The sequence below is a fragment of the Barbatula barbatula genome, assembly GCF_947034865.1.
Source record: "Barbatula barbatula genome assembly, chromosome: 21".
In the NCBI taxonomy this organism is placed as follows: Eukaryota; Metazoa; Chordata; class Actinopteri; order Cypriniformes; family Nemacheilidae; genus Barbatula; species Barbatula barbatula.
This window is the reverse complement of record NC_136784.1, coordinates 4,262,825-4,275,514: the sequence shown is the minus strand read 5'-3', so window position 1 is coordinate 4,275,514 and position 12,690 is coordinate 4,262,825. Positions and strand designations below refer to the sequence as shown.

Genomic DNA, 12,690 nt, shown 5'->3' with positions numbered 1-12,690 from the left:
TACAGATAAAGGTGATTTCAAATAAATGTTTGAATTATATTGCTTGATTTGTAGATTATTAGAATTCTATATTTCTCCAATTACTTCTACACAGCCACCCATAATAACAAATTGAAATGTAAAGCTTCTTTAAAACGATATGCATTGTGAAAATGTGCGAAATTAGTCAATTCTATTGATGTGTGCGTGCGCGTGGATTTCTAACCTCAGGTTGCTCCAAGGAGACTCTACTGTACATTACACTAAAGCATCTTCTAAATAACAAAACCTACCATGTACTTATAAATATTAATCTTTATATGGGGTACAAACTTTATGCACATAAAGCTTTAACTAATACCTTAAAACACATTAATAATTATCAGACCAAACGACATATTCTTATTCATAATAATGCAAAAAGAATGCACCCGAGTATGGATTTAAAGGTTAAAAACGATCGGGTCTTTAAATGTTAAATATGACTCATGGTGTATGCCTCCACCGACATACGCACACTGAAACTAACTCTGACCTTACTGAGCATTACCACCGTCAAACTATGCCAGAGAAAGTCTTTATACCCGAAACCATCTTTCTACATCCCAGTACATCCCATTGAGCCAATTCTCCGCAGTGCCGAAAGAAAAGAAACAGTGAGAGGGGGTATTACAGGGGAGCTAAAGAAAGAGAGGGGGACACGTGTGTGTGCGTGCGTGTGAGTGAGTGAGGAAGAGAGAGAGGGAGAGAGAGAGGAAAACTGCAAAACCTGTCAAGGTTTCCAGTTTGGTTATTCCTCTCGACGCCTGTGCACCGCTGAATCTGGTCGCGTGGTAGAGGGTGAGTGCTCGCGCTTCTTCCTTTTTCATGCACGTTACAGTCGCTGTGTGAGTGGCGCGTGATCACTTCGTTTCAGTGTTTTCAAGCCGATAACCCGATTTATTCGCCAAGTGACAGTTATCGCATGTTTTGTAGAGCTATTTAAGCGGTGTCACCGCGAAAGAGCGTGACGTGTTTTTCATTTGATTTTATGGGATCGTTTTATAAAGAAAAACACGTTTGGATAGAGATTTTACGACTTTTTACCCGCTACAGCTTATTATATCGCACTTAGCGCGAGACTTTATGGTCACGGCTACGTCGTGTAGGCACGTAGGCTATATCGAAATTTGTATACATGCATGTATCTATACGATTGATGGTGCTGACTTGAGCACGCAAAGAGTGTACTGCGGTTGTGTGATTTGAGAAGGGGTAGACACGCTGCGTGTACGTGTGTGCGTACTTAAGTCAGAGTAGATGGGTGGAAGTGACGCGTGGATTTCTTTTTTATACACTTGATTTTCGGCTTTTAGTCACGCATGCACATTTTCTGCCTTTTCGTAGCGATGCTACGAAATAGCAGTTTAAGATTTTTGAATGGTGCTCTACGTTTCTGAACTGAACTAAAATCATGAATGTGCACATGGGAATGCTTGTGCGTATGCGTGTCATTGAGAGCTCACACATGCGTGCACGCTCGTGCGTGCCACTGTCCTTTGAGATATTGTGGGCCAAGGTTTTTACCCAAACCGTCGTCACCTTTACTTCGTAAAGCATCGTTTTTCTTTTTCTCTCATCACATCACATCACATCCTCCCACACTCTTTACTCTTGCCATTTGGCTTAACCTGCAGACAAGGAGACATATTGCCTCCACCTCAAGAGAAAAACATGACCCCCCCTTGGCACTTGCTTCCCAGTCCACTGGGCACACCATCTGTGGAACCCCTAGTTCACCCTGAGGGTTGTCTTTCTAAATGTCTGGTGTATATTGACCGTCCCACTGAGTAAACCTGGGAAGAAATAAAAAAGGAATTTAGGTTGTTCTTTTGAGATTGAACGCTAGATACTGGTGTTTTATATTGGCTATGTTATAGTGTTTCAATGGTCACAGCAGTAAAGATTTCATTACATTCTTTAAGTCTTTCCAAGACGTTTCAGAGCAGGGTTTTATTTCAGCACCGGACAGCTCCCTGTCATTTTGTTTGAGTTCCTCTAGGGGGCTAATCTTTTAGTGTTGGCACAAAAGTTTTTGATGTATTTTTGATACATTTTTTTCTGGAATCACTTTTTAATTTGAATTAATCAAAATATTGTTTTTTGAAGATATAATCAATCTATTTCTACAGATTATGTGTCTTTCCATAGCTATTTTCATAAACAGGTGTAAATCTTAAACCACCCGAAACCCTTTTTGAAGTATAAAGATTCTAAGCTTTTCTAAAGGAACACAGGAACACAATGTCTGATTTCAGCACCGCTGTGATGGACAGCTCCCAATTGCTTCTCTTTTCTTTGCTTCTCTCAACCTGTAGCCTTGTTCTCTTTTCTCTATTTCTCTTTCACTGACTGTCCTTTTATTCACTCTTCGCCTCACCGTTTCTCTAACGATTTAGATTGTAACCTGCACGTTTAAATCACGATAGCTATTTCACATGACCTATTATTTGTGCCAAATGCACATGTGTGGCATGACCACATACTATTGGAAAACTGCACACACATCTAAACAAAGGCACGGCGTTATTACTATAGCAATGCTGGTACCCCAAGTGGTACGTTCTTCAGTAGAACATCCTTCATCGTGTTATCTTCCCAAAACTTCTCCACATTTAACTTCTTCATAGCTCGTCTTTTCTCCTCTGCCTTGCTGCTATGCTGAGTCAATATATTTTTTAATTATCTTAACCCCATAAACCAACACTCACTATGAGTCCTTCATTCATATCCAATACGCCCTTGGGATCCTAAACCTAACCAGAGATAATTGAAACCATAAAAGGGTGTTAATTTGTTGTTCTCTCAATGCCAACATCTGGCTCAAAAGAAGTTCCATGCTTGTGATCTAGTGGCTATAAAGATGGCTGTCAATGAAATGAGGGAATTGTGCTTTTTCTGGGCCCCTATCAGTCAAATCTTCACTAAGGTGTTTCAGAGCGTGTATGCATAACTTGCAATAAACCAGAAGGTATTACATTATGCTGTTGTAGTGATACTGTGCACATCTGATTTTATTCAGCTTTAGCGTTGTAAACTTACATGTGTCAATATAGTCAACAAATATAAAGCAATGGTTACAAAACCAATGCAATGCTTCAACACTGAACATTGATATAACCATGTCTTCAACTTGACCCTAACCTTAAACAACGAATTCAAGTTATTATCTTTCTGTCTGTCCGACCAGCTATTAAGCAGACTTCGGTCCTTTAAGGTGATCTTTGATTCATGCCTAATACTATGCTGCATGTGGCACAGTATTGCATATGCTCACAGGAGTGCAGGTTTAAATCCAGCCCATCACATGTGCTGAATCCACCAACTTTACACAACCCACACCATTCTCCGTTCATTAGAGGCAAACAGCATGAAAATAAAATAACTCCTTAAGGATTTGAAGCAACCCTTATGTAACTGAATATGTCTAACTGCACATTTCTTTCTAATGATTTTAGTCATCCACTATTTAAAGGATATTGTGTGTTTGCCCTTCATCTGTTGTACCGTCTTTTCATCTTATACTGTTGATGAGTCACACGCTTGTTCAGTAGTCGATGAAGGACATGTTTTATTAAGCCCTACAGAAAACCATTTTGGTTTTTGGAGTGCACTATATTAACCTGGGAATTATTGGAAATGTTTGAACAGTCCATGAGTTTGTAAGAAAGAATCATTAGTAAATGTTTAACCATGGTTGCATCTTTGCACCGAAATTCTTTGCCGAACAGTTGGAAATGAAATGAAATAGCAAGTGTGAAATTAGCAATATTAAACCTGTTTGCCTTTCTTATGCAATACATAAGATATTTTGAAGAATATTGGTATCCAAAAAAAGTTAGTCCACATTGACTTCTTTTTTACAGGCACAAAAACAATGCAAGTCAATAGGGGCCCATGATTTTTCAAAATATAATCTTTTAAGGCTTAATAGTTGTAGACAGCAAGCAATCTTACTGCTGGACCATTATGATTCACTTTATTAGCTTTCTTTACAATATCTAATTTCTACTCTTCTCTCTTTGCTTTAAGATGAGTTCCTTCAGCACCAGGGCACTAACGCTCCTGTCGTCTGTGTTTGGGGCATGCGGTCTGCTACTGGTGGGTGTAGCTGTGTCTACAGACTACTGGCTGTTGATGGAGGAAGGCATCGTTCTGCAGCAGAACCAGACCACAGAAGTAAAGATGGCTTTGCATTCTGGACTCTGGAGGGTCTGTTTTGTGGCTGGTAGGTGCTATCTTATCGTCCTACATTTATATCACCCACTTTGTTGACGAGACAAACATTTAATTAAAACGCAAATGGTTGTTGAATCATGTCGTGTTAAGCCTTATTTCTTTGCTTGTTTGTTGGCAGTTAAACCTCTTAAGCAAACGTGTCTTCTAATTTTGTCGTCGGTTCAATCACAGTTTATTTGTGGTGCGTCCTGCTGTGTTATGCAGCTGACAGGGTTTTCGGTGTCCTGCAGCACTGGTATGGCATGCTGTTGCATCACCCTCCGAAAACGTGCCACGTAATGAAACAGGAGCTAGTGCGGCTGAGTGGGCACGAGATACCGTAACCGCATGTGCAATATCCGCATAAAATTGCAGAGCTAATAAAAGATGCCACAAAATATTTGCATAAAGAAAAGGCCATCGTTATTTTAAAGAAGTGGTTGCATTTTTATATGTTGCACAAACAAATTTTCATTGCATTGCATGCAGGTTTGTTTTCATTTACTGACAGGAAATGCTTAGGTGGACTGAAACGATGCCACACCAGTTGGTTGCAAATGGCTGACTAAGAGAAGTGTGAGGATGATGTCATCTCCAAGCTTTATTAGTGCTGTTAGCATTGCATGCTGTGTGTGTGTGTGTGTGTGTGGGCACGTCTGTGCATGTTTTTTGACAAATCACGACACAAAGACTTGCCTGTCAGGTGTGTGGTGTGTGTACAATTAATTAGGACTTTTTCATGTCATGTGTGCTGGAAACACACAGTCTATTTCTATGCTTGTATGTTATCTGCTTTCATGCGTTCATAAAAAAATAATTAAATGCTTTGTTACAAGTCTTTCAAATGTGAACAGTTAAATTTGGCGTTTTACACCTACGTAGCTTTTAACTTGAGACAAAAAATATTTGAAAATTAAGTTACTCAATGATTAAGAAGATGTGACAGAAAAAAATGCATTTGTGCATTTTACAACTGCATAACAATCTAGCACAATAAGTAAACAACAATGTTGTCTGAATGGGTCTAGGGCATCAAGTGAGCCAAAACTATACCTCGTACCAGGTGCATGATGCTTCTGACTGTACAGTATGTGCACTATATCTGTGCGATGCAATGTGTTCTCTCACCTCTCTTCTCAATGTCTGAACCAAAATCATGGCTGTGCCTCTTTGTGTTTGTGCCCGTCTCCCCCTGTCACTGTCAATCTCCATCTTTCTTTCTCTGTCTCTTTGTGTCCTCTTCTCTCCCTCTCTTTGTGTCCTCCTCTCTCTCTCTCTCTCTCTCTCTCTCTCTACCTCTCTCTTGCTCTTTTTCTTTCTTTCTGTCTCAGGGCCAGAGAAGGGGAGATGTGTGGCATCTGAATACTTCACCGAGCCAGAGATCGAGATCACTACTGAGAACACAGCAAATATACTGAGTAAGAACATTTGATGCACTGCAAAGTGTAGAAACCTGCATGCAAAAATGTAAAGTCAAAGCAAAAAGAATGTTAGAACTATTTAGAAAATTTGTGAAGATTAACAGAAGTCATTTCATTTATAGTGTACTAGAAATTTGTGACATTAACTGTGAAATTTTAGAAATTTAGAAAATCTTTTTATTTACTGCTCACATTGTTTGCTCTGTCAGAAATGGTCAGGACGGCCACCCCCTTCCCCATGGTCTCGCTTATCTTTGTCTTCACGGCCTTCGTCATAAGTAACATCGGCCACATCCGTCCCCAGCGCACCATCCTGGCCTTTGTCTCTGGAATATTCTTCATTTTATCAGGTAAATCGCATTACTTTGCACACATTGTAGTAGGATTTCTCTAGATTTCTACACATAAGTTTGAGAGAAGCGCTCATCACCACAAGATGGACATGTTCTAGATAGGGACATATTTATATTCATTTTCAATGGTAAATCTACAGTCTGATAATTCTGCTCGCTTGCGTCTGAAATTAGGGTGAGATTCCCGCTGAGAGGTTTGCATATTTCATGAATGGTGTTCCCAATATCCAGCTATGGTAATTTTCTTAAACACAATATCCATTGAGTGGTTCTATTTTTCCTCTTAGGCACTGGCAGTAATTGATAAGAATTATTTTTGGTCTCGTCATAAGAGCTCTGGCGAAAGGCTGTCATCTCTATTTTATTAATAGAACCAGATTGTCAATAAAGTCGAAGTTTGCGTAGCTTTTACCAATGCGCATGCTAACAGTATTCTCAAATGAAGAGTTAGCACATCAAAGCAATAATGTACTGAAATGTATTTATTCTTTGTTAAATACCCTAAATATAACATAAATACAATCTAAAGAATATCGGGACTTTGAATGTTGCTTTAGTTTAAATGGTAATCTGATTCTCTTTAGTTTTGGCGGTACATTCAGGTAGTATTCAGATAGCGAGCTGTGAATGTTGTCTGGGCTGTGCTGTGCAGCAGAACTGTATCAGTTGATTATATCAGTTGCCTGGTGATAGCTGCATGAATCAGCCTGCAGCGGCAGAATTCTCATGAATGTTTTGAACAATCCTGGGATAGATACATCTATTATCACTTTTACTAGAGATGGGATGTTGGTAAATAGCAGGCACAATACAGTGACAATATACACAACCTTTTAAAGATGCTGTTGCTTCATTTGTCTAATATACAAATGCATTATCCTTGTTTGTATCTATAACTTTCATGTAGCAATTGGCACCAATAGCGTAGTGGGCTGCCAACATGGTAGCAGTGCTTTGGGTAACCCGAGTTCAATTCCTGGCTTGCGGTCATTTCCCAGCTCTTGTTCCCATTTTTATCCCATACCATTTCTTGTCTTGTCTAGACGTAATGTATATTACTATAAAAACAACCCAACTGCAGATTGATTTGAATTGGAATTGGGTTTTTTTAAACAGAGTTATCTGTTTTTGCAAATAACCTCTTCATATATATTACATTATATACATATATACATATATATATACATATATATATATATATATACTGTATATATATTATTGTGATTTTGCAATACAGCAAGGGAGGCCATGCTGAATTAGATGCACAACAGCAGAGCTTTTATTAAACATTTTTTATTTTAAAAAACAGCAACCATTTAATAAAAGCTCTACTGTTGTGCATCTACAGTATATTCAATTCAGCATGGCCTTCCTTGCAGTAGTGCTTAATCGCAGTGCTTGATGCATTTACACTATAACCAAACCGATCACAATTGCAAATTAGAATGTCATTGAATTGCTCTTAAATTGTAATTCGCTTCACTGTCTTCATCAGATTTCAGTAAATTAACAAAGAGACAAAAGCAAGCAGTCAGCAGCACTGGGAATGTCCCCCAATCGTTTCCCTAGGGGGCGGGGCAAAGCAAAGTCAACAATATCGCATGTGTTGCATCTGCTGCAGTTGCACTGTACGCACTACTGCAGTCTAACAATAAAGGATTCTGTAATGCAGGAGGAAGCACGACTGCAGATTGTCGAGGTAGCGCGGGCATCCGTCCAAATCTGTGCTGTGTTGCACTGCATCAGGTGCTAATGTTACATTTTGCTCAGCATTTTGTACTACAGAATGATAAATTAAATACAAGACACCACAACAGTGCTTATCATGTGAAAAAAAAAAAAAGTAAACCTGACTTTAATATATACCACGGCAGAGCTTCTAGAATATAAATATGTGAATATGGTGTTGTTTTGGCAGTGGAAAGATCACTCCAGCATCACTTTCAATAACATCTGGTTTGCGATCACTACCCGCAGAGCAGATCTGTATTTCCTGCGTTCTTTCTGTGCAACATTATGGAACATTCACTAAACATATTTATTGCTTTCAACTGGAGAACAAAAGGTATTAGCGTTTTACGTCCAAGCTTGTTTATGTACAAATATTAGCCCTAATGTGACATGGCACAACGTTCTGCATTTTTTACTCGACATGGAAAATGTAAGAAGATCCCTTGTTGGTATTCTAAGTGCAGACAGCTGGCAGTGACAGACCGAGATAATGTGTTTGATTACGCCAGAGGGTTTCCTTTTGTCTTCGTTCTTTCTCGCTCTCTCCACAATTATGGCAGCAGGGCTTTCTCAATCATAACCACAGCGAAAGTGAACACACCATAAATGTTAATGTCTCCCTGTATGACAGGTTTGCTGTTCGCTCGCTGGTTTAACGTTCTCTCGCCCCAGAGAGCTTTTCGAGGAAAACAGTTTTGATTGAACAGGCTGTGATATTAAAACTCTGCTGCATCAACAACCCTTTTATGTGAATGCTTACGATATATATTTGCTTTGTTTTTTCATATGTCATTTTCATTAAAATCTTTATTTCTTGTGCATATAAATTTTTTTACTTTATTAAGGTTACAGGGATAAAGCCGCATGTTGAGAATATATGGCTCTTTTATTCTCTCTCTCTCTCTCTCTCTCTCTCTCTCTCTCTCTCTCTCTCTCTCTCTCTCTTTCTCTCTCTCTCAGGTTTGAGTTTAGTAGTTGGTCTGGTGTTGTACATCTCCAGTATAAATGATGAGGTGATGAACAGACCACGGGAAGCAGAGCAGTTTTTTCACTATCACTACGGCTGGTCGTTCGCCTTCGCGGCCAGCTCCTTCCTGCTCAAAGAGGTCAGCCAAACCCACCGCGTGCGTGAGGGCTGTGTTCATTAAAATGCATCAGTGTTAACAGTTTTGCTGTTGTTAGCTGCTGAACCATAGGTCTGCTCTTATCAGTATGCATTCATTTTAGCCTACCGTAGCTTCTTTCTGGGTGACAGCTAGGCGCTTTGGGGTTCGCTGCATTTATGCTAATTTGCTATGTTCAGTTTAGCAATTTGTGAATGTCAGCATTTAGTGTCTGCAGTAACCTCAACATACATCTGTATCATATATATGCACGAATTACTGTAGAAGAGTGTTACAGTCCATTGATCTGGGATACGCACAACAAACCTTTAATGTAGTGCTTGGAGAGCTCATTAATTTGGATTCATGTTTCTAAATATAGCCCTCCTACTTTGGTTTTGCACAAACTTCTGGTCAACGTTAACCTGTTGTTGCCCTTAGAATTATGTGCACACTTATGCAAATATGAACACAGGAACATGTGTAAAGATTAAGATAATGAAGGGTCACTAACGTTGCCATGGTCCATTTCTCACTAAGTACCCAAGTCATTTAAAGGGACAGTTCACCCAATAATAAAGATGCCTATCATCTTTTACTCAACCCCGAGTTGCTCCGAATCTGTATAAAACTGTTTGCTTTCTCAAATTTGTCAAATGATCTTCCTTTGTGTTCAACAGAACAACTTTTAATTTATTACTATGGTAGTCAATGGTGCCCAAGTACTGTTTGGTTTCACGCATTCTTCCAAACATCTTTCTCTGTCTTCATCAGAACAAATACATGAATACAGCTTTGAAACAACTCGTGGGTGAGCAAATGAAGACAGAACATTCATTTTCGGGTGAACTGTTGCTTTAAATACTGCATTCCAGCATGACACACTATCCAGCAAGTTTCCAAAAGGTTGTAAATCAGTTGTTTTTCATCTACCTTCAGTCAGAAAATGTTAACAGATGGAAAAAGAATAGAAGAGCCCTAGGCAACTTTAGGTGCCTGTGGGCTTGATACGCCGCATACTGTTAACTTATCATAGCCCACTATACAGACGATATTACAGAATCGGATAAAACGAGCTCTAAAGTCATCATACTCATACTTGCTACTTTTTTCATGATTTGCTACTTTTGTTTTTGCTAGGGTGCTGGGGTCATGTCTGTCTATCTTTTCATGAAACGCTACGCAGAGGAGGAAATGTACCGGCCACATCCTGCACTCTATCGCCCCCGTCTGTCTGAATGCAGCGACTACAGTGGCCAGTACCTTCACCCTGAGTCATGGCCGCCTCCTCAGCGTGGACGCAGTGCTTCCGAGGTGTCCAGCGACATCTCCATTCAACTCAACCAGAACCCTCTTCCTCCCCCTCAAAAGAGCGGCGGCCCCTCCAATCCAGTCTCTTCATCAGGGCCCTCCTCCGCGGCCAGCTATCACCTCGCACCTGCTTCCTCTTCCTCCTCTTCTTCCTATCCTCACACCCTGCATTCCTCCCATTCTGGTGGCCCCACACCTCAATCTCTCCCAATGGCCACGCCCCCATCGGCGGTGCCACCGCCTCGCTACCACGCCCACATGCGAATGAGCGCCTCCCCGTGTTAGAGGAAAGTGTAATTCTGTATAACAAACCGGAACAGAAATATTTGTTTAACATTATGTAGGAGGGGGGCTAGAGAAAGGGGCAAGTGGGGCTTTAATTCAGACACAAAAGGAGCAAAACTGAGATAAAGGGTGCTAAAAAGATTTATAGGAAGCCCTTCACTTATAGCTCTGTGCCTGAATCTGGTGTTTTAACAGATTCTCAGAGTGAGATTAAAAAGTGAGGGAATAGAGGTAGGCTATTAGTATTTATACACAGAATGTACAGCATGGAGAAGAAAGATAAGTTAGAGTGAAAGAGAAAAAAATACAAAATGACTTGCCGATCATAGTTGAGAACAGTATATGTATATGTTAATGTATATGTTATAAATATATACATTTATATAGAAAATGTATCAATCTTAACTGCAATCTTATTGCACACCATAACTTAATTTCCCTCTCGTATTTGATATGTCATAAAGACATTTTTCCACCTTTATCACAATTTCATGAAAGAAAGACTATTTATACCATCTATTTATAGTCTCGTTTATACTAAAATGCAAAAAGACACGAATCTGGATTTCTTTAAATAGTTCGGAAGAATTCTTTAAATGGACGTGAAATATCAATTCTGTACATAAATAGCAAACCCATTCCCAAGGGTTGTTTAGTTATGTAGTGTAGTCAAGCCTATTTATCTACATTTTGTCATCTGGGTATTGGAAACTTAAGGTGCGAGGGGATCTGTGACTGTTTTGTCTTTTCCTATCAATTTGTAATGTTTTTAGATTTGTACATGAGGGTAGATGTTCTGAAACACTGGCTGATCTTCACCATCTCATTGTTGTAAGCTTGGCCCCATGGCCCTCGATATGCCTTGTGTTTTCGTGTTCTCTCTCATATTCTAAAAATATTTTGTCAACAACGAAAAAGAAGTGTAGCACGACATAAAGATAAAACATACTAAAGATTTTTAGCTTTTATAATGGAGGCTGTATCGTCAGCTTTTCGGCTCCTATGAATGCAGGAGATGTAAGGTATTCTTTGTAAGGATACTGAACTGTTCAATCATCATCTTAAAAATGCAGATATTATTTATCTTTCTACAATGCTATTAGAAATCTTACTATTAACTGTACTGTTTATACATGTATATAAAAATGACTTGTAAACCTACTAATATTCTCAAACTATTTTACATGTATTACATACAGAAATTGTATATATGTAATCAATTCAAGAACAGACTGTATAAACAGAACTATAAATCTGGCGGAATATGTTTCAAAAACTACCCGTATGGCTTAGATGTCCTCATACGGCCCCTTGCAACATAACGCTTTAAAGAAATAAGTATATGAGGAACATCATTACGGAACCAAAAATATAGCACAATGCAATATGCAATGCAATGTTCTTGTCTGCTGATATCATTCTCTTGTTCACAGCAAGTAAATGAGATTTGAAAATGAGTTTTACACATTATTACGCCCTTGGTGTCAAGCACCATCTAGCGGTACATCATAAGTACTACATCAAATAATCTGAACGTCTGCCTGAAGTACCTGGTGTGAATCTGCAACACAGGCTACATGACATCCGTATTCAATTCATTGACTACAATGAGGCAGATGACTAAACTCTGAGTCAGCACTTCCATACCAAGTGCCTGCAGATGCTGCAATAAATGAGCATTGCAGCAAATTGAACCTCAATATGTTTGTCACACCGATAAATCTTCCCGACATTCTAAAGTATACCAAATTGAATATTGAAGAAAATATTGAATAAGTATTCATCAGTTACCTTCTATAATTCTTATTTTAAATGCTTATTTAAAAATGTAGATTCGTGCATAAAGCATGACAAATTTCCAGACTTTTGTAACTTCCATTCCATTCTTGTGTGTAAATATTCAAAACAAATGGTTATGATAGATAAATAGTTATGAAAACCAGGACTGGCTCCTGCTGGATAGTAAAGAAATGCACATAACAAGTTGTAGCCATATTGCAGTTGGGATATGCCGAAATAGTAAATATATTACAGAGTATATTAAAAATGAAAAGAGAAAAGTAAATATTTATTCATTTAGGTATAGATGGAGATGGTATAATCTGCTTTTAAGTTAAAAGTGTGAATACCTGTTTTTGTTTCTTATCTTTCATTAATAATGGCTTTGGAAAAGGCTTTGTGCTCTCATGGTTCTGGCTGACATTTGTTGTACTGCGTTCTGTACTGAGAGGTTTGACTTATAAATATGTA

At 38.9% G+C, this 12,690-nt stretch overlaps 2 protein-coding genes across 2 annotated transcripts in view; both read left to right on the top strand.

Annotated features, from left to right (window-relative positions):
• Positions 1 to 12,690, top strand: part of cacng8a (calcium channel, voltage-dependent, gamma subunit 8a) — a gene marked incomplete at its 3' end in the record, with an annotated part of 92,348 nt that overhangs the window by 69,955 nt on the left and 9,703 nt on the right. The window lies entirely within an intron of this gene.
• On the top strand, positions 4,051 to 10,440 carry cacng7a (calcium channel, voltage-dependent, gamma subunit 7a; the record flags this gene model as incomplete). Its single annotated transcript, XM_079484125.1, has 5 exons — positions 4,051 to 4,246; positions 5,568 to 5,654; positions 5,867 to 6,007; positions 8,702 to 8,847; positions 9,985 to 10,440. The coding sequence occupies 5 exons, from the start codon at positions 4,051 to 4,053 to the stop codon at positions 10,438 to 10,440; spliced, it is 1,026 nt and encodes a 341-aa protein (XP_079340251.1).